Consider the following 23712-nt stretch of genomic DNA (forward strand, 5'->3'; position numbering starts at 1 on the left):
ATAAAACAAAATAACAACATTTTACTTCTAGAATATTAAATTCTTTTATTAGGAATCACGATGCAAAAAATATTGAGTTATACATAATTTAAAAACAAATAGCTTAGTACACAATCAAAAAAAGAAATACAGTTTGACACATTTAACTTTGCAGGCAACTGAAGGAAGAAATAATGAATTAACTATTTTTAATTTTGTACACACAAAATTTTCACCAGACAATTTCTATTGGCTCCAAAGTTAAGTTTGTCAAGCTATATTAGCACTAAAAAGCAGACAATAGTAATATTATTTCTGTTAATATCAAATTAAAACTAAGTTGGCAACACAAAGTGAGTTTTGAAAACCTAAAATCAAATTATCGAGGTACACTCGTATTAAGGATCACAGTGGTTAATTAAGGATTTTGTACAATTGGTATTAAAATCTAGAATTATTATGAAAATCTAAGCATAGCTTTAAAATGCATTGTTAGTGGTATTTTAAAAGGATATCTTTGCCTTTTGTATGATTGCTTTTTACTGTGATATTGGGATGGCGGAATAATAGTCTTGAATATCTCGGATGACAAGTGATGACAGGATCGAGGAACATAAAAAGTAGTACACTACACTAACTAAACCCCTGGAAGTGTGATGAATAGTCCACCATTCTCTAATTATATTTATAAGCAGTGGCGGCTCGTGACTTTTGAGTGTGATAGAGTGCTAATATTGAAAAATACAAAAATTATTGATGTTGTTTTAACCCAAAAAGGTTTATATTTTTTTCAAACATTCAGTCTTTCATATGAAGATTTTCTAGAATATTTAGTTTGGCGCTGTACTAATTTCCTCAACATCTTCTTACAAAAATCGAATGCAAGTCACAGATTTACTAAACTGATATTCTAATTTAAATCTTCTTCATCATGGCTGTTTTTCAATAAAGAAACCATGAAATTCATTTTCAACTGTTTCATTAATTGGATGTTCTTCAGTCAGGACATTTCTAGCAACATATATGTGTAAATATCATAGTTGAATTCAGTATGCAGTATTGTATGCATCACAAATTAACGTACCAACAAAGCAGACAAAATCTTCGCAGAGATGTTATGGAAAGACAAATGTTAACAAATTAATAATTACTCAGTTGGTTGAAAAATAAAAAAGTGACAAAGAAAGGCGGGATATAATATTTAAATGTTGTTATAACTGCTTAATAGTTGTAAGTTACAACACTTTAATCCCTGGGGCTAATTTGTTCAGTTTTGCAAACAAACAGCTATTGCCCATAGAGTCAATTTGTTCGCTTTTAGGAACATCTAATAAGGACTCATTGAAATCATTTTATCTCCCTTACCGTGATGGTAAGAAATTAGAACTAAAAGGTGTTAGAAAGAGAAAACACCACGCTTTATAATGAAATTCAGAATTTAATAACAGATGAATTAAAAATTTTACCTTCAAGAAACCAAAGTTTCTGACCGCAAAATGAGAAAAAAAAAAAATGAAATTTTGTGAATTTTTCATTAAATATTTTTATAAGGAACGACAGAAAATGAGGTGACAGTAATGTTCATAATTCATTTGTCTAGTAAAATATGCATTTTTTTTTCATTATCAGTCATTTTAGTTGATTTAAATGAAAAAAATTAAAGTGAGCCATTTTTGATTTCAAAATTTGAATAGATATTTCAAAAATTATATGTTTATTTCTAGTAATAAAATTTGAAAGCATATTTCATCACCCTTCAAAAACAGTTTTACAATACATATTTTATTTATTTGGATTTTATTGCAAAGTGAAAACACACAATTCACCAACTTTCTGAGAGCGTCTTTAAGAAATTCATATAACGGTCGAGATCTCAGATGCATGAGGGGTTAAATTTCTGTTGTCTTATTTATTATATTAGTGATGTAATAAGTGAGTTACCATTGAGGGAGTCTTAACCTCTCAGACAAAGACATTTATATACTATGTGTTCCTTTGAAAACTGTCAAAACGTGATAATTTTTGTGTTATTTACGAGTTTTGCTAAAAGCATCATAACTCACGTCTTGGGAAACGTAGCCTCATTCTAAAAAATGTTTTGGAAAGATTATGAAATCCACTATTGCATTGTGTTGTTATAAGTAAATATTTGCGTTTCTAAATGTATATTTTATGAAAACGTCAAAAATATGTAAGAATCGATAACCATTATTTCAAAGTCTCTAAAAACTCATACATAAAATAAACATTACGTATGTATCAATAATAAATATTAACTACACGATTGTAATATAAAACCGTGTTTTGAATTGTTAAATTGTACGGCAACGACAAATTGGTACCAAATATTATGTGTATTCAGTATTTTCAAACAATTGTTGCTCACTTTTTTTCAAACATTTTAAATCGACACACAAAATACTTAAAAGAATGGCGGGAAAAAACAATGAAGTAGTATAAGTTGTCAGCCGATTAAACTAAGTAATGGATTTGTCATCAAACAAAAAAAAGTCTTTGAAAAGATGGCCAAACTCTAGCAAATGCTAGTCCGACGACATCAGTCATATGAATTAGAAGCCGCCGTATCGTTAAGTCTGTATAGAAGTTAGCAAAATTAAAAAAAACTGTATTTGCCTCTAGAGCGCTAATCTCTCAAAGTAAGGACAACTGGGCCCACGTACTAAGTTCCCAGGACGATGTTTATTGTTTATTGCGGCATTTTAAGTAGGTACATAGTTATCTATGTCCTAATACAATCCTTATATACATATAATTATAGTAACACATTTAAAATGAATCAATCACATATTTTTGTAATTTAATTTTAAATGTTTTTATGTTTTCTTCTGATTTTATTTCTTCTGGTAGCTCTCCAAATATCTTCAACGCTCCGTACATCAATGACTTTTGACTCTGTGTTTTTTTCCTGAGGGGGAGTCTCAATTCATTTCTTTTCCTCGTCTCATGTGTGTGTTTGTTCTGTAGTTTATCAATTTTTCTTAGGAATTCACTAGACGTATGGCCATTGATTATCTTGTAGATTAAAAATATGGTATTAAAGTAAATAATGTGTTTAAATGACAAGATATTTAACTCCTTCAACATGTTCTTAATTTTTGTGTATCTATTTTTCTTCAATATGGTTCTCATTGCTCTATTTTGTAGAATTTTCATTTGTTTCATTAAACCGTCGTTGGATAAGAATAGAATGCTGCTACAGTAATTTATGTGTGGTACAATAATTGCGTTGTACACATTTTTACTGGAAACTGTGTTAAGGAATCTTCTTATTCTTCCCAACAGTGAGATTTTTTGGGCAATCTTTTTAATAATTTGTTTTGTATTTTGAGCAAAAGTTAATTTGGAGTCAATTATTACCCCCAAATATTTCATTTCAAATATGTACTTCTTTCAATACTTCACCGTCTATCAATATGTCTTTTTTTGTTTGCGTTACTCGTTTTCCAATGTTGATGAATTTTGTTTTGTTTACATTCAATTTAAGTTTATTTTTCTTCAGCCATATTGATATATTATGTAGGTCTTCATTTATATGGTTCATTATGAGTTCATAATCTTCTCCTGTTATATATATCAGATGTGCACACTTGTCCCACGCATTCAATGCAAATTTGAATAAATTACAATACGTAATACAACACTTTGTAACATCCTACTACATAAATCTATTAGTTGTTAATAAATGTCAGTAAACGCTAAAAAATCAATCTACTCATTGGAAGGCCTTCCACCAACGCCATCTTTCTTTCGCACGTCCCACGCCGATCAGCATTGCGTGTGGAATGTAGGATAGTGTTGCAAGTGATAAATGTGTTTCTAAAGCTTCATAGAAAATGTATGGATTGTGAGTTATCCAGATGTCTCTATGCGTTGCGTACGTTAGCCCGGTATGTCCTTACCTTTAACCTGATCTACGTGACTGTCATATGTGATCCATAGGCGGCTAGACCAGTACGTGGATGTCGAATACATGACCCATAAAGTTTTACAAAACACTGTACATATTATATATAAAATATTGTGTCAAAACGTGATGGGATTAGATCGTGTTGAAATAGCCAGCATTGCAAAGGCTGAACAACTAGCGGGTGATTGATGATGATGATGTTAAATATCAATATTAATAGGTTAAGTGTTTGTTAAAAGTAAGTATGTAAATAATTAAAATTTAAAAAAGGTATATTGAAATTATGAGAACAGATGAAAAAAAATACTTATTCTTGTACATTCTTAAATATCATTATAATTTATCACATGAAATAAATATTCAGATGCTCTGTATATAATGTACTTTCACAATAAAAAATATATGAACTTTCTCATTGCTAAAATAAATTACACTTGACTAAAATTAACAATATCTTTTACGCAACATTCGTAGGTAGCACTACTCACAAAAATATATATTTTTAATTAATAACTAATTCTAAACGGGTAGAATTATTTGAGACAAATTATTATTAAGATTTCATTTGAAACAGTACACACATAAAGCCATAACTTGGGGTGTGAATTAGGGCGAGGAGGTTGGAACAATATGAGAGGGGTGAGCGATGTGACACTAGCCAGTAATTGCTTGAAACATGACATGTACATATCCATTATATGGTAAATATATATACTCCTTGTTAATGAAATCCCATCGTAAACAAGATAAAGGTGTGTATACATTTGTGGACCGAACCTGCCCCGAGCCATTCGTAAATCATTAACGTCACAATGAACTTCCAGCGATTCATGGGACAGGAAGGAACCAACTGCAAATTACTAGCAGTCATTTGTCAGCCACCTTTATTTATTTTTTTTTTATTTTTATTTAATTTTAAAAAAAACATGACATAATACATTGTTACAGCGAACCTTGGCTGTCCAACTAGGATATCACCCGTTTTAGGACAGACAAAAATAGGTGTAATACATGTGCGTGTGCTTGCAATCATGTATTCATGTGACGAAAATTATGCAACTTGATGAGGTGCAGCTTTACCCAACACTAGTTTCTTCAGAAGAAGAGGAAACAACATTGTTGTCATCTTCTTTTAAATTTTTTTGAACAGTCCTCATGTTAAGGATCGCAGAGTAAAGATTTGGTTTAATAAATAACAATCAGTTTCAGTTAATTTTCTTTTGACCACTCCATAATTAAACACATAAAAAGTATGGAACAAAATAAATATGTGCGAGATTAAATAGACGATGGAACCTGGGGTTTGAGAACAAAAAAAAAAACAAGGAACTACACATGACACCGACCCAATGTATACTGAGAACGCCGTTGTCTTCGTTAGAAAAAACCAACAGGAGGCGTTTTGCAAGCAGTTTGTTCGGCACTCCAAATCAAATCCCTAGAACTAGTGGCTCGTGAATGATTCGGCTTGCAAATGCATTCACATATTTTTTTTAAAACGTCTGCGAATTGTTTGGTTTTAAAAAAGGTTTTGGATAAATGTCACATAGAAGGAACAGAAGCTGTCTTTTGGAATGTATAGCAATGAAAATTGAGTAAAATATCATTTAACCGTGGGTACTTGATGTGTAATCAGTTATTATTTTCAATTCTACTCCTATTTTGACACATTTTATTTTCCCTCGATACCTTACTTTATATGTTGACACCAGTTATTTGTTGGGATGGGAAGTACATACATATTTGTTAAAGTCCATATTATTTACTCTTTTATTTGTATTAGGCAATTCACCCTAAAAAGAGTGCTATGTTATTATGTACTTCTCGTGGTCTGTAACATACAAAATAGGTTAGGTTAGGAAATGATAGAAGCAATTAATTAAAATTATGGATATCAAAGCCCAACATTCGATAGGACACCAGAAAAGAAAAAGGTTTCACCTAGGATTCACATAATGACGTTATTGAATACATTCTTTCTGAACCACCGAATCTTAATCAATGTGAATAAGATTGAGGACAGGTACAAATACAAGTTCTGTGAAAGTTCGATTCAAGTTCTGTTATTATTTCATCATGGGCCGGCTGTTTCACAGAACTTGAATATTAACTTTGAAATTGAATGAATTGTTCAAATACTGTGAACCTTTAAATTGTAAATTGGTATAGCCGATGACATATAAATAAAAATAGAAGTTATGGCAACGTTCATGATGTTATCTTTTGGACTCTAATGAAATAAGGGATGGTAAGATTTGACGTGGTGTTTCAATATTATTCCAACAATATAACATAATATGGAAGTCTAGCTACTAACTTGCATTTTCCAATACATTTTCTAAATATAAATAAAAAAGGATTTGCTTAAAAACTAATTGGATACACAGAACACAGACATTAAAAATTAAGATACTTAATTGGCAAAATTGAGTAATTTGCCATACAGAATTGTCTCTTTGCAATACAAATATTTTGATACCGCAAAGATCAATTGTGTTAATACTTTATCATCATAATATTAGTAAAAACCTCTGTTTAATTTTTAACAACATTAGAATATGAGTTATATTTAGTTGTTTTAATACATAGAAGAGAAAGCTCACAGGTCACCAAGATATCCTTTAAGGCGATGCAAAATCATGTGTTTTTTGTTTAAAAATTTGTAGAAATATTTAAGATGCTGTAATTAAATACTGCCAGTAATACACATCTTGATCTTTGAAACAATCCAGCATTTTTTTGTCTTTTTACAAGCCCAGAAAAACACACCCATAAATCAAAACAGGCGGCTGGAGTTAAGCGGGAATTCAAACTTTGTCACCATCTAGATAAGGAGTGTTATTGTTAGTGGCTCGATTCCAAATATTACATAACGTGGTGCATCGCCTTAAAAAGGATTAATTGAGTAAACCGATTTAATCCAACTCTGCCAGATCGATAGAGCTTGAATCTGTCAAAGATGCGCCGAGAGGAATATGAGACAACAAATCTGGTCGAAGACTTTCCAAACCGTTCTTATATACCGCTAGATTCCCGACATCATGGAGATGCGCCGGTTCGGAGAATCCCTGATCATAGTCTTGCGATGCGGACAGATCATCAATCGTGGAAGCTTTGGTCAGGGAAGCGTACGGGTCGAAGTTGTTCACGGCCGAGCTGGTGGATTGGAGGCAGATGTCTGGCTCCATGCTGGAGGACTGCTTGCAGAGGTCCACGTTGGCCAGGAGCGAGGGGGACAGGGAGTCCAGGACCTGGTCGGAGTTGCAATCGTTGCCGTAGCAGCGCCGCTTGAACTCCGAGAGCAGCTTTTGGCGGTGGAACCTCGTGTGCTCCATGCGGACTGACTGCGTCGTGTTGCTACAAGTTAAACAAAAAGTGTTTTAAAATTATGCAAAATAAAACAATAAGCACTTACAGGTTAACACAATGAGAGGTATTCTTAAATTTATTAGGTTCTTTGCATGAAGGTAATTTATTGTAATATGTGTGCACAGCCCGGAATCTTCTAATATAAGTAGGAAACTGGTGAATCTAAATCACATAGCGAGACCAAAGAACTTCTTTTCGTTTTGATAGCAACTAAAGGTTTAAAAAACTATTGGGTCTGCACTTTGACGTATTTTAAAAGACATGAAACAGCTGATATTAACCACATAGCGCAACTGATTTTTTTCAAATTTGACCTATAAAACTTGAAAACAAAGGCTCAAATCAAAAATAGTTATACCACAAAATTAACTCGAAACGTGATGTAATTAACTCGGACGGCATGTACATTATGTAACATTTAGAAACAAAAAAATTATATAATACAGTCGAATTTGGTTATAACGATCACGGCTATAAGGAGCAATTATAAACGAAAGTTCAGCCTTATCTTCATATAATTATTGACTGTTATAACGAGGTCGATTCACTGATACAACGAGCAAATAATTTAGTCAACACAATTTCTGAACACATAAATGTGTCGTTGTATCTGAAAAAATAGTTGGGAATTATTCAGGAATTTCATATCCCGTTAGGGACGGATTCATATTTTTATGGCACTACCTGTGTAAGATTGTCGGCTATGTGAACCATTGCTATCCATCAGGCACAATGTAAAATTGCCTTAAAATCTGCAATATTTGAGCTTCGAAAATTTGTATTACAACTCATCGTCAATTTTGTTTTAAAAACTAATAAATATTTTTATGAAGATACATAGTTACGAGTAAATAAATCCCTGCAAACTTATGATAGTGATGCACAACTTTTTCGCCAGAGGAGCTACTTTTCTACAATTTTTCAAACAGGCCGCAACCTACAAGCGGATTTTTTTTTGTTTTCGTTGAGGGGGAGGGGGTTGACAGCAAAATTCAAGAGTTAAGGTTTCTGTTGATTTTTGAATTTCGTGTTATCTAAACCAGTTCATCAATTTTGGTTCCATTTAGAAAATGCGGCGTCAATTAACCAAAACTCTATAAAAAATTTTCTCAGCCTGGGTTTTCAAGAATTACCCCAAACATTTTGATTTTTCTCTATAGCCAAGTGGGCCGTATGAAATTGACGTGCAGGCCGCAAGAACGGGGCCGGGGGTTGTGCATCGCTGGTTTGTGACAAATAAAATTTTACAACCGAAAACCAAAAAAATCCCGCAAGCTAGTTGTTTATGACAAGTGCGATTTTAGAAGCGGTAGGTGCAGTTAGCACATGATAAGTGATAATAACTAACTAACCATCACGCCGTTTCCCGCAGGGGTAGGCAAAGAGTACGGACCGCCAAACAACTCGGTCTTGGCACACACTTCTTGCCTCATTCACATTCATACATACTCTTCTATTAGTTAGACAATTTAGAGATATTTTTGTTGGAAGCCTTGAACCAGGTGATGATAGCTATAATGCTTTGATTGTTTTGAAGAGGAAATTAATAAGCATGAAAGCGAAATCTTTAAAACAATCATTGATAATAAATTTGAGCAATAATAGTGTATTTTTTTAAAAAGTTAAACCTACTCGTATTTTGAAAATTTACCGTACTTAAATTTATTCGGTCCCCTCACGCTCGTTATAACCAAGTTTGACTGTATATATATTGTTTTAAACATACGTAAACCTAGAAAACCCATGAGATAATACGAAGAAGAACATATTGTGAGAATAAATGATTCTTCCGTTAGTGTAAGGGACGAAACAAAATAATTTAAAATTCAGACAATTCCACTTACATTGTTTTTCGGAGGACAGGTCTTCCCATCTCCACTTGGAGCTCCAGAGAGTATAGTTTAGCCAGGCAAGCGAGCTTCTCTTTCTCTTCATGATCATTACTGAAACACGGCAACTTCAACTCATCCTGGCAAGGATCCCGCAGGAATTTAGAAAGTTGCTCATTCGCTGCACTGAGAATTGTAAAACCCGGTCGTTCATCTCTGATTCTTCGGCAACCGGCTCTGATTTCTCTTATTTCCGGAGTCCCGAAACAAGCGGAATGTTCGCTGTAGCAATGGTCGCTTTGTGGCGATTTCTCACTTAGATTCAAATCGCTTGAAGACGTCTTCTGAAGGTGGAAGTTTGACCTCGGAGTATACGGCTCGCTGTTTTTATCTGTTAGCTTTGCCTTGTCTTGAAATGCTTGGAATGAATGGAAAAATGCCTCGTTTGCATTATTGTTTTGAAGTCCGGCGTTTTTGACATCGCCGAAGCTGGTAAAGGATGTGTGGGAGTTGGAAGGACCGAGCAAATCGCTGTGAGATCGAGTGACGTTACAAGCGTAAGTATCCAATACTGATCCAGAATCTGACATCATCGTGTCTTCATCCATTAACTGCATGTCCAAACCAGCGTCTTGCAAATCAGTTTTATTAAAAATAGCTTCAGTCTTATTCTTGCAGCTACTCAATCCTTGCTTGGGGAGGAACTTATCTTTCTTAGAAGTAGGCTTTGCAGCTGGGGCGACGTTTGTTTTGAAGGGTGCGTTAGGGTACGGTCTTTGTATTTTTTGAAAGTTTAAGCTTTTGGTGAAGGAAGATATTTCTTCATTGCCCGGCCAATCTGTCAACTCATCGTCACCTTCTCGGTCACTATCGTTTGTGACAACGCCTTCAGAGTCACTGCTGCTGAGAGAACTTGAACTAAGGAGTTCATTGGCAACGGAGCAATCCATTACGAGAGCCTGATCATCGAACTGAAGAGGATTTCTCAACTGGTCCGGGTTAGTTTTAAATTGCGATGATTTGTGTTTACCATTGTGAGATTTATCGTGCTTCTTGTGGTGTGTTTTAGTTGTGCTTCCCCAGTTGCATTCATTCTCCTTGGGTGCAAAGAAAGGAGGGAGTTCTGTTGCAATTTTAATAACAGATGTAGGATCAGCAGAACTGTTCTTATTTGTTGGACATCGGTACACAAAGTTGAAGGTGGAACTGCCAAGCATAGGTTTTTCAGACAGAGTCGAGAGGTTGATAGTTTGAAGAGCAGATTCAATACCGTTCTTAACGGCCGCACTCTTAGCCACTACACCGTGTTTCTCTTTAAATTTGGGGACTTTGTCAAGAGGGAGTAGTTTCTTGGAGTTTTTGAAGTCGAGGTATGACTTGGGACTTCCTTTGCTGAAGAAGTAGGACTTGGAAGTGCATCCGCCGCTGAAGGACCTCTCTCTCATCTCTCCAACCTCACTTCTCTCCCTGTGAGACCACTTGCGCTTCCCACAGAAGATGTTGGACCTGTACCTGCAATAAATGCATACAAACCATGATATTACATAAACATATAGACAAGTTATTGTCTCGCAACAAACACAAATACGTTTCCAGTAAATTCTTAATTCAAATTTCATTCATATGTGTATGAACGAAATAGATACAGAACCAGGGTATCTAGCACAGTCGATCGATAAAGATTTTATTGATAATGTCGGTAACTTTTCATCGTTCCTGAGCATGACTGCAGATCGCCAACGAACAGATAACAGTTCAGTTGTCGAATAAATTATTAATACTTAATTGTTGTGAACTGTTTTTTTTTCATTTGCTATCTGCTGTCATGCTCGGGAACGACGACAAGTTACCGACATTATCGATAAAACCTTTATCGATCGACCGTGCTAGGTACCCAGGCAGCATTTACATACTTTAAAGTGGCGGCGAATACTACATTCTACGTCATGGGTGTGATTGAGACGGCAAGGTATGCTAACTCGCTTACACTAAGACCAAAACATTATGTATACTCCTGTATGAGATGACCTACCGCCGGTATGTTGTCTTTCTTATTTACTAATGTTTTGCTACATTCGCTATCGCACTTTCTCTAATGGAGTTGAAAATCTTCGAGAAACAATTGAAATAATTGTATTAGTAATAATAATAAGTAGGGAATGCAATCCCGCAAGAAAATGTCAATCCAGGTATTTGCGGGACTGAACAATCTTAGTCCCGCTGGATCCAGGTATTTGCGGGATCCAGCAGAGTGGACTTAGATATCTAATCAATTGTATAATAAAGACCTCGATCTACCAACCTTGTTTTTAGACTTTAAAATTTATGCCTGTAATAAAACAAGTTCTTTGGGACATTTTAAATGATTTATTAACCCATTGGCCTCAAACGACGCCATCCTGGCGGGTCTGGTGTCGTCGGCTTAAAAACGAAAAAGGGATACATTATTGACATCTGTGTTTAAAATTTTAAATGCCAATCGCTCTGTAGATAATTAAGCATTCATTTCGTAGTAATTGGCAGGACTCCGTTGGTACAGTTTTTTCCTGATATTTACGATTGAAATTTTGTTATATTTCAGCGTCATTGAATTTTTTTTTAAATAGCGTGTGGTTCGGGAATTGACAAGCTTGTTCGTAAAATGCGTGGTGGGCGGCTAACATCAGCCCAAATTGAAATAAAATATATTATGGTCATAAGTATGATTAATGTAAAACTTTTCTTAATCCAATTATAAAAAAAAGAAAAAAAAATGGGTTTTATGAAAAAAAATATTTTTATATCCTCGTTTAATCATATTATTATTATTTTTAAAAAAACTGCATATATTTTTTGCATACCTTAATTCAATGAACGAGTAAATTTAAAAAAATTGTTTCGTTTGTATGTTTAGTTTAAAAGTTATGTAAGATTTAGTACACCACTGCAGATTTAAAACTTCGGTACAAAACAATTCGGAGGCCAATGGGTTAATAGGTATACCTTTAGTTAGACATAGGTAAAGTTTAAGCCATAAATTGGCAAATAATAAGATAAGACATAAATTTACATAAGATACCCGCCTCGGAAAAGACTTTGTCTAGTGAGGTGGGTAAAAGAAATCTATGTACACAAATGAAAATAAAATAAACGCCCGGATTGCCGGCACGGAACCGAAATTGAACTGAAACTTAAATTTAAATAATAACGTTCACACAATAAAAAATATTCTTGTACAATGAGCATCATAAGTTTAATTAAACATTATTTTGGAAATAGCTTCGTAAAAAAGTTAAAGTATTAATTGTGTCATCTGATAAACGGCTTCTGATATTGGACACAAGGTAGCCAGCGGCTGAAAAAGCTCGTTCAGCTTCCACGCTGGTTGGCACAATAGTCATTAGCGCATTGTAAGTGAATTGAAGGTATGTGCCTTTTAATCCACCGGACTCGAAGTAATTCAGAGTAAGTGAGGGTAAATCTGTAGTTGCTCTCTTTCAGCTTTAAAAGATCTTGAATAACCATCATTTTTAGTGTCTTGCCGTAATTCATAACCATTAATTTGATTGAATTAGACGATGTTGGTAAGTTAAAACCCCCAGCTTTAAAAAGATCTCGCAAATCCAACGAGATACAGAAAACTCGGAATGGTAAACCATCTTTAGACACCATTCGTGATACCCTCTTTTAGACGGAATTGTTTTCGCTTGAAAAATGGTCAGTGATTTTATTTGTTGATGGTTGAGGTTCACAATGAGCCGATGTGGAAGAACTGGACGTTGATGCAGTTGTAGAAGCTTCTCTGTAATCCCGCCAGTCCAGCGGGATCCCGCAAAATTTTCGACCGAGATTAGTGACGCAAAATGTCTGCGGGATCCCGGTATTTCGGGATCCCGGTATACCGGGATTGCATTCCCTAATAATAAGTAATTTGAGTGTATTTACAAATTAAATGTTATTCCTTGGCTTTCACTGGTGTTTGCCGTGTAATGGAAATACTTCCCCGCGAGACATTAGTGCATTTTGGCACTCATTAAAACAATTTAAGAGTTTAGTACCAAGTACGGCAACTACCATAATTTTTGCTTGCTACTTTGCGATTTTTACAATATATCTATCTATGTTTTGCAACGTCATTGATATGATCAGGATAAATACACCAACACAAATATATATTTGAGTTTGCATTTGAGCCTCTTAATAGAGAAATAGTTATTTTTATAATACAAATAATTCACAGTATAATAACAGAATTCAGAGCTAAACTTAAAACTCACCTTTTATACAGTCATTTTCATAAAGTCAGAAACCTTTCACAGTCCGCAACATTGTAAATAACTAAATTCATAAAAAATGTAAATAACTAAATTTATAAAAAATGTTAACAACTAAGAATCTGCAAGCTTATTAAGATCTCATTCCATAACCAACGGTCACTTCAAAGTACCTTCTAAAATCTTTAACCTTATCCCTGAAAACCTAAAAACCGTGAGTCAACCCCATTCCTTTAAAAAAACAAATTACGAAATGGATCCTTACACACGGAATACATAGCAATTACAATACCCATTCATTCTACACTCTATCAATTTAATCACCTCTCATAGTATGTACATAATTAATTAGTGTGATCTATTTACTATTAATTTCTCAAATTTTTCATCTTCTTATAATTCTCTAACTTCTCCATCCTCTTCTTGCAACCCAAACTAGCTATACATCATTTTTCTTTTTTATATTATAGTAATGTATAGATTCTATGTCCGCAAACTGTAAAATTCACCCGCCATAACACAGGGTCATCCCTAGCATAGAGGGTGAAATATAACAAAAAACCACATGTACTTCTCTAAATATTGTATCAATAAAATAAAATAAAATAAATAAAAATTCTCCAGTCCTAAAGAGTACTAAATTCTTCAGTTTTTGTGAAAAAATGTAAATGTTCGTTTGTTCAAAATCTTAAATCTCCAAAAGTTCTTCACTGATTACTTTAAAATTTTGACACAATGTTGCATTTGAACACGCCTGTATTTTTATATACCTATATTATATAGGTAAAAATGTGCTTTTTTTTAAAAAAAACCAGCATCATCTGTTGGACATAAAAGCAACACGCGCTATTATTTCTCTATCTGCACAGATAGACTGTGCCACAGCAACGCGTGGCGGGATTTAGCTAGTATTTTAATAAATGTAATATCAATTGTAATGGAGGATTAAAGAGCAAATGTAAAATCAATGTCCAGTGTTTTTACTATAGTGTCCTCTGCGTGCAAAGACGTAATTTTTTTAATAAAAGTGTGTTCATCTGATATAACCTGCCAGGTGAGTATGTTTTTCCGTATCTATTTGTAAATAACAAAATTAGATAGAGCCTAGGAACTCGTAATAAATTGTACAGCGTCCTTGAGTTGATTTTTGCAACAACGGCACTATATAAATTATCCAATTATGATCATTATAATTATCTTGAATTAAAGTTTCAAGAATACATACCCATCTTGGCAATTGTGTTTGAAAATCCTCTTCTTCTTATTTATAAGAGCGAGGGGAGACGGTCCCTGGACATTCAAAATGGAGCAATTGGTCACCAAGTTTATCTGAAAATTATCACAAATGTTGAAATGATTGTTGTTGCATAAATCGAGAAAGGAAAATGGAAGCAAACGAGATAATAAGGTTATTGTATGAAATAATTAATGTTATCGTTTAATTAACTGAATGCCATTTTTACAACGGTGAGGTAATGCGGCCATGATAATAAAAATTAATTAATTGAAAACAATATCAACAACTCTCAATGAAAATATAAATTTGAAGACACAGAAAACTGAAACTCGAACCAAGTCTATCGCGGACTGTCGTTTCTACCGATTGAGCTAGTATAATAATTAAATTTCGTGATTTTTATAAATCTCATACTCTTCCTTGAAAATTGTTAAAATTATTTTTCATTATTTCCAGTCCCGGGTAGACGAAGTTCTGAGTTTGAATCTCAGTTGCCACGGCTTCTTTTTTATTTTCTGTTTCATATTTTCATTGAGAGTCGTTGATTTTTTTTTTCAATTAGCACAGACTTGTGAATAATCACGAGATGATCATAGAGGCACATGATTATCCCGTATTAACATATTGGACAAACTTGTGTACTAAAATCTTGTCAAAAAGTGTTCCACTATTATCAAGCGAATAGCATTGCGCGGGGACCAGGTTTGATAGTTTACGGTCGTTCGATATTAGAGCGTTGGAGGTCAATTTAGATTAATTGGAGGTAAAAAAGTGCAACCAATTTTTTTACTTTGTATCTCATCTAAATAATTTTATACTTAAAACATTATAATATTACAGGTAGGTATAATTTATTGAATTCTCCAAACAAATACTTAATAATATTTATTATATAAAATTCAAAGCAAAAGTTTTACAGTTCATTGACCGGTCAGTGGATTGAGTCCCACCCAGGCGTCGTACGCTCAATTCCTCGACTGGCTAAGTCCTCCGTCACGACACAAGAAACATTTTCTGCTTACTATTGTGGTAGTAGGAGATTTTCAAATATTGTTGGGTTATTTGTTACCCGGGAATGTTTGTCTTTCTTTAAAAAAAATATATATAAATATATCAGGAAAAGTAATGTCATTGATGGATGAGAGTGATGAATTGCTTCAGAAATTCAACAATTGGAGTAGGTAGTACTCCTACATCCCAAATTTTCAGCTTTGGACATTTCTAACGGCTAGTTTTTTGACAGTACTAAATCAAAGGGATCAACAAATCGAAGGGAGGGAAGGCCTTACGTGCGATGGGCCGACAAGCAGCGACGGAGATATCCGTCCATTACTGTTATTGTCCGAGTACTCGATTGCCATCTTCTTGAACTTGCGCTTGCGGCGCGCATTGGGCGGCTTGGTGGGCGAGAAGTTCTCGTTGAAAGAGTCTGACTCAATGTTACCGATGGGGCAGAAGTGCGTGGCGCGGGACTTGGTGGCGCTCTGCTGCAGCTGGTTCAACTGGGGGTCATCCGAGTCGGATAGAACCTAGAATTTAATGTTACGACGGGAGAACTGTTACAAAAAATGTGCTGGTTTTTATTTTATTTATTTACAGTACACAGTAAATTGTATTACGAGTGGTAAGGTAAGTATGTTAAATTTTACATAATTAAAGTAGGTACCTTTTATGTACATGTTATTAGTAATTTCTTCTGGGGTGAGATTATATCTTAATCTTAATGAGTGAGTAATAACAAAAAAGAACTAAATAGGAAGAGTGTGAGGAGAAATTTTGAAATCAAGAATTACATGCTCACGAATTGTAATTTACTTTTAATAAAATTTGATTAAAGAAATAAGTGTTAAGTATTTTTTAAATAATTTTCATTACGCTAAAAAAATGAATAAATTTATTGCGCAAGTATTTTCTGCATAGTGTTGTTGGCTTGTATATAAGGAAGAGTAGAGTGCTGATACGCCTTGTTGGGAACATTTAAAATAATGACAGATAGCGATTTAGGACTATTTACTTCTGAATCTTAACTAATTGACTTTTTTTTAAAAATCTTGTTACATATTTAAATTGGTATATGTTAATTTAATATTGACCAGAGTGGGATTGACCTTACTGTTAACCAACAAAACTGAGATACTTATGACATCACGCATACCCCGTAAGATTTCAATAGTTTTGGCGGGTTTAAAAAATGCAAACTTCCAAAATTATTTTAACTATGAAATCCATATTTGTAAAAAAAATAAAGTTGTTTAAGTAAGAAACTGAATTTTCATAAAAAAATTTATTTGATTGGAATTCCTTATATTCATGTAACAATTATTATCCATTATGTCATCAATGTTGTGTTTGTCTGTAATTAGTGATAGTATCAACCGTGTTAAATGTAATTGTATTTGCGAGAGCTTTGATATGAATCACTGTTGACAAACCTAAAAAAAAAATTAAAAAAAAATATATAAATAAAAATAAAAAAAGCTGTCGATATCGACTGCATTTTCAGCCTAATATAGCAATTAGTTTCTAAAATACATATTTTTAATTTACCTGAGAAATGATGGGAGGTTGTGGGGGGCTACTGGAACTGCCATCCTCTGTTATGCCAATGATACAAGCAGCTGAAAATTAATAAAATATAAACAACATTACAACACCTTATCATAATTATATGTATTTATCAATACATTATTAGGAATCAATAAAATGTTTTTTATTGATAAATTTCACTAGAAGTAAGGAAAAATTAAGCCTAATAAATAAAACATCAATCAATCAATCACAAAACTTTTTGGATCTAACAAAAAACCTTTTGTTTTAAGTGATTTGGTGTTGACCTAAATAGGGTCCACTGTGTGACCTTTTCTGAATAAACAATACTGATCTGTATATATATTATCAGTTTGTACTTCACACCTTACGAGTTGAATATACCTTGAAACTTATTAATTCAATTTAATTCCTCCAACACACACTACAAAATATGGGTAAAATCTCTTTACTATATTGCCTACACACTCTACAACTCTCTTCCAAATATGTATAAAAACTGCAGCATATGAAAAAATTCAGAGAAATCCTAAACGAATATTTTGTAAGTACATATAAAAACGAAAATATGTAATTCTTGTCATGTTGTGTTTTATCTTGTTTCCATTTCTCTTCTTTTCTATCCCCTGTATTAGTGGGTAAGTACCTTTTTGTAAATTCCTACCTTGGCTTTGTGCTTATGTATGCATATATCCCTGTGTTTCCTTTTTTGTTTTTTCTTGTTTGTTCTCTACTTAACCTCCCTTTTTAAATTTTTATAATGTTTTGTACGTGAAACTTATAATTTTTATATCAAAATACAAATGTAAAATTGTACCTATTAACTCCCACCTATGCATTGTAAATTCCTCACGTCCCACAATAAGTTTCGTAATTCATCAGGCTAGCAAGATATAAAATCTTTTTTTTTTATAAGTTACCTATATTCAATAACATTACAAAACAAATAGACATGTTAAAGTCTCACAAAATTAATCCAAAACGTGGCAAGTAGCTGTCTCTACTAAATTCTTAAATCAAACATTGTTCTTCGCAAAGATAGACAATCATAGAAAATGTGTGTATGGACGAAACTGATACAGGACCGGGCAACGCTTGTGTATTTAAAAGTTGCAGTGAATAACTAAATACTACGTCACGGGTGTGACTGAGATGACAAGATACGCTTACTTGCTTACACTAAGGTGAATACGGAATGCTGTATGAGATTACTTGATTTGCTACGTCCGCCTAGTACAGGTAGCTAAAAGCCTATTGAATAATTGTATTTTTTGAAGTAATAAATAATTTGCTTGTATTTAAGAATGGAAAGAAACTCAAAGAGTTCTGTTTTTTGCTAGTGAATGATTTGTGGACCTTTCAAAGGCACAGGAAGGCATTTTTTCACAAAAAAATAACCTAGAATGACGAGTTTGTGGCAGTTGGTGACAGCTTGTCTGATGAATGAACTTATGTGCGATACTAAACGCAGTAAATCTCAAGTATGTCCACTGGATCTTGTTCAGTGAAACCACGTGCAAACCTATCTTCACTTAATTCATCTAAGCCAAAAAGTATGTTAATTGGTGTATCCAAAGATTTCTTTTTAAATTTTAAAGTAAATATTCCGGCAGAACTTTGATTATTACTTCAGGTATTGTTTCATTTGGCAAAAAGTAGTTTTAGGAGAAATTCCAGCTTTTAGCTTTAAACTTAATCCATTGTTTATGAGAATTCCACATATTTTGGCTTGGACAAAAATAAGAGGCTACATAAATTCTTTGGTAAATTGGCTCAGGTCCAACTTTACTCTAGAAAGTTTGGTGCAACAGGATTGAGAAACTCAACATAAACTGAATGCAGATTCACCTTCAACAAACTAGATAATATTGTATATAACAAACTAGATAATATCGTATATAGCAAACTAGATAATATTGTATATAACAAACTAAATAACATTGTATATAACATACTAGATAATATTGTATATAACAAACTAGATAATATTGTATATAACAAACTAGATAATATTGTATGTAACAAACTAGATAATAATGTATATTTTACATATGTGAAATGTATATATGTGTATATGTGAAATATGTGAAATATGTGAAATATGTGTGTATATGTGAATGTATATATGTGAAATGTATATGTATAGCATCAATAAAAACTGCTTGTGGATGTATTATTTTAATGAAAAATGCTATTTCTAATTGTCAAGTCTCTGACAGCCCTGAACTGTGTACTTATAATCCAATGTTTCACATTAATGTAAAAGCCTTTTATGGCGTTTAATAAATAAATAAATAAATAAATACATATATTTTTGAGAAATTATTGGCCAATTAAAAAGAAAGACAACATTTCCAGATAACGAATAACCTGACAATTCCTCCTAAAACCATCAAACATAGTAATTTCGGATGTCTGTGATGTATGTTAGTTATTTCTGCGTGAAATGTGAAATCTGGTTTAACTCAAATTTGCTTTGAATTTAAGGGTCACTTTCAAAATTGAAACTGCTTGTGTAAAGAATTCAGACAAGCGATAAAGTAGGTGCCTACCTACAAAATAATATTTTAATAGAAAATCTTTTTTAATTATTTTTTACAGCTTGTCTTTAATAACGATGGGAGGACTTATGTATCTAACAGAGGATTGAACCCACGACTCGTGAGCAGGAACCCGATGCATTTGAGTAGTCAGACACTAATCAAGTTCAGCAATCTCTCTTCAGAAATCATCCAAAGATTATTGATTACAGTAATCACCTATCTACGAGTCTACTGGTTTTGACGAGGAGTGCCAAAATTTGAACTCATGCCAGACGCCGTTTGTCTCAGGGCCGCAATGCTTAGAGTGAACATTGTTTGTGGGTATTTTCTAGTTTAGCCGATGAATTAACTGAAAAATTTTCATGCAAAGATGTGGACCTTGAAGTAGGTTCCGTTAAAATTATTTCACAACACAAGAGACTGCAGGTAGCACAGCAGATACCTGAATAAATCTGAGTAATTTTATAGATAAAAAAAGATGTGTGAATCACAAAAACGTGTGGTACCTACTCGAAAACAATGTGTACGGTTTAAACCACACATTTACGGCAGTTCTGCAGAACAGGGTAAATAAATAATGATTTATGTGTAATCAATACATTTACTGTATTGTATTTTCGGCACTGTAAACTGAAATAAAGTATTAAAGAACATCAACTAAGTGACATATTAACAAAGTGACACATTAACAAAGTGACACATTAACAAAGTGACATATTAACAAAGTGACATATTAACAAAATGACATATTTATTAACAAAGTCACATATTAACAAATAATTGTAATTAATTGTAATATTAAATATTTTTTAATATTCGGTAAGAAATGATATTGAAACAATAGAATGCCGAAAGATGATTAGCTTGACTCTGTACAGAAAAGGGCTGTCCGTTTGATAGATTCCACTTTCTTAAACGGATTGCAATCTTTAGAGCACAGGCGTCAGGTAGGTATGCTGTCCCTGTTCTATCAGTATTAAAATGGAAGACGCTCGATGGAACTAGTGTCATTGATGTCTTCGGCATCGGTGCAGTCGAGAAACACACGCCCAAAATTTGTACACGGATGACATTTTTCACATTTCAGAACGGCTCGTTTCTACGACTCGCTTTTGATTTCAACAGCTCCTGTGTTTCCTCCCTCTTATAACATGGGTCTCTTCAAGACATATGTTCACTCCTTCCTCTCCTCAAAAAATCACACGGCTACCCCAAAGACGGCATAGGCCCTGAGGGAAATTATTTTCCTCAAGGCCTGTGTGGAGTTTGCGAAAAAAAAAAAAAAAATCTTGTCTCCAATTCTAGGATTCAATCATAGGATATACTTTTCAAAATGCTGATTTCAAGAGCACCCTTTTCTATGCAGTGTAAAGACAGGGGAGCTATGTCGCCACTCGGTTGGGCAGCGTTGTGAGGTGGTTTAAGGTAGGGGCTGTAGGAAGGGATTTATTAATGTGGGTCTTGAAGAGGCCCGGATTATATGAAGGAGGAAAAACAAATGCCGGTAGCTCGTTCCACATACGAGCCGTCTGACACAAAAACTAGTCGAAGAAGCGGCCCGTTCTCATGAAGCCAACATCAACTGTGAACGGGTGTTCCGCTCGTGTACATCGAGTACACTTGCACTGGGGATCAATGCTGCTAGATCATTAGAGAAGGCTCCATTAAAATACCTATAGAACAGACTCAGCATGCCCACATTGAGTCAGTGCATTAGAGATGGCAATCGGTCTGTTGACAATGGATTGTCATTCAGACGGACTGCCCTCCTTTCCACAGAATCAAGTAGGTTTATCAAGTATTGTGCGGCCCCAGCCCAGAGGTGGCTTCTAAATTCAATTGTTAGGCGAAATTGAGATTTGTATAGGGTTAGCAGCTGGTCAATATTGAATAATCTACCAGCAGTGGGTTACATTTAAATGTAAAAATGGTTAATGAAAAGTTTTTGAATAGCAAACACTATTGAGAGAAACAATCGTTATCAACATACTCTATATACACATAGAAGGTTTATTCAATATAATACGTTTTAATTGTTATTTCTTTCATATCATTGAAATTTGTGCAATAATATAGCAAATTAATAAAAAAAATCATTGTTTTTTTAACTAATTCCAAAGCGAAAAATTCAAAGACAACAGTTCTTTATTTGGTTTTCTTGGTAAGGAACTATATTAGGTGCCAACCTAGCTTGTGCACATTTTTTAAAGATAAAAGTACTTACGCAGGTTCCCAGCAGATCTAGTTCTTCTCCTCAGGCCAAACTTTCTACGCCCCTGCTTACCACAATTGCTCTCTTCTAGAGCAAGGTTCAAATCATGGGATAACCTTTCCATTGTTTTCACATTCACTATTCACATCAAACTATTGAACAAAATGCACAATTCACTTGGTAAAATGTCAAACCAACGAGATATTTTTAAAGATGGAAATAAGCACAACCAAACATTAGAGCATGGCGAAAACTGTCACTGAATTCCCTTAGCTAAATAATATCTTTCGTGTTTGGTTTAGTGACATTAATTTATTATCTGACCTACTTGGTGTACGTGTTTCAAGTGAACCCACGTTTAAAACTTAAGTCGTAGTAATCTTCCTAGATATATTTCACTTTGTACAACAAATAGATCGAATGGATCTTCGAAAACCACAATAATTCAACACTTCAAAACGACTTTCTGTCAATAAAATAGAAAGTGCCCAATTGGTTTCACGCGAGCACTCGCGGTCACGCGGATTTATCTTTTATTTTTAATGAAAATAAATAGCTCAATGGATTCACTATTAACTTCCACGATGATCATTGAATTTCACATTATATTATGGCTTATTGATCGATTTCTTAAAATATTTAAAATTTCTTCAGAAAAATATAAACAATACGATGTTTACATTCTCTAAACAACTTGTGAAAAATAATAACGCAATGCGCAATGACACTTGAAGAGCGAACTTGTACGAACTTCAAGTTTCATAGGTGTTCCATATTGCTCCGAAAATTTTCACGCTCTGTTCGTAAAAGTATGGTAAAAGTAAAGGTTGTTTTTTTACTTGATGAAACCTTATTGATCACTATCAATAATAATCAAAATAATATTTGGCTATTTCTTTTTGTTTATATAGAGCGGAGACGGTTTACTTAGCACTTAGGCCATAGGGCCATCGTGCAATTTCCCATTTTCCCTCATTCCCTTAACAATCACCCGGTCCCTTTTATAAAGCTCACCAGGGTGGTTTTTGGATATGTGGCTAAGTCTTCTGGTTCCACATTGTATATTCACAGGTCTCTTCTCTCCTCTCCAATCCCCCTTGGTTCCCTGAAGGCCCCACAAGGGAAGAGAGCCGCATCTTTCCTCTCTACTCCCTTTTAGTTCCTTCAGGCCCCAAGGGAAGAGTTCATGGAGGTGGCCTCATCTCTCCTCTCTACTCCTCCTTGGTTCCCTAAAGGTCCCTTGAGGGAAAAGGGTCTCATCTCTCCTCTCAACTTCTCCTTGGTTCCCCAAAGGCCCCATGGTGGAAAAGGACTTTGTCTCTCCTCTCCACTCACCGATGGTTCCCTGAAGGCCCAAGACGAAAGAGTCATGGTGGAGTCACCCCTCGGTTCCCTGAAGGCCCCACGAGAGAAGAGGGCCTCATCTCTTCTCTCCACTCCTCCTTGGTTCCCTGGAGGCCCCATGGTGGAAAAGGACTTCGTCTCTCCTCTCCAATCCTCCTCGGTTCCCTAAAGGCCCCACTATGGAGAAGGGGTTTCGTCTTTCCTCTCCAATTCTCCTTGGTTTTCTGAAGGCCCCACGACGGAAGAGGGAGTTTTCGATTGGTCTAATTTCTGTCCCACGAATATCTAGGGAATTAGATGAGCCACTCCAGCAGAGCCCCGAGCGCTGGGGTAGGGTCTAAATACTCAGAGATGCAACCCTGTTTCTCGGAGGCACTGTTCCCCAGGTCATTCAGCCTGAGCACGGTAGCTCACACCTTTGCTTGGGATGGCTATTGCAGGTTGTATTCCCACTTGCCACACACTCTACGC

The 23712-nt window shown here is 34.4% G+C and overlaps 1 protein-coding gene across 1 annotated transcript; it reads right to left on the reverse strand.

The window, feature by feature from the left end:
- Nucleotides 1–4873: 4873 nt before the first annotated feature.
- Nucleotides 4874–22597, reverse strand: LOC149415667 (uncharacterized). The gene is made up of 6 exons (XM_089642802.1): nucleotides 21910–22597; nucleotides 17143–17213; nucleotides 15885–16124; nucleotides 14584–14687; nucleotides 9121–10617; nucleotides 4874–7264 (listed from the first exon to the last, which is right to left on the reverse strand). The coding sequence occupies exons 1-6, from the start codon at nucleotides 22019–22021 to the stop codon at nucleotides 6823–6825; spliced, it is 2466 nt and encodes an 821-aa protein (XP_089498928.1). The 5' UTR covers nucleotides 22022–22597; the 3' UTR covers nucleotides 4874–6822.
- Nucleotides 22598–23712: the final 1115 nt, after the last annotated feature.

This window comes from Hesperophylax consimilis, chromosome 18 (assembly GCF_061612785.1).
Source record: "Hesperophylax consimilis isolate HC1 chromosome 18, BYU_Hcon_1.0, whole genome shotgun sequence".
Lineage (NCBI taxonomy): Eukaryota > Metazoa > Arthropoda > Insecta > Trichoptera > Limnephilidae > Hesperophylax > Hesperophylax consimilis.

Bases quoted from the DNA above. Each gene is read 5' to 3' on its own strand.
- LOC149415667 (XM_089642802.1), bottom strand. From the start codon at position 22,021: ATGGAAAGGTTATCCCATGATTTGAACCTTGCTCTAGAAGAGAGCAAT. The intron at 14,688-15,884 runs GTAAGGCCTTCC...GATAATTTTCAG, and splicing joins TGCTTGTCGGCCCATCGCAC to ATAAACTTGGTGACCAATTG. The intron at 7,265-9,120 runs GTAAGTGGAATT...TTTAACTTGTAG, and splicing joins CCTGTCCTCCGAAAAACAAT to CAACACGACGCAGTCAGTCC.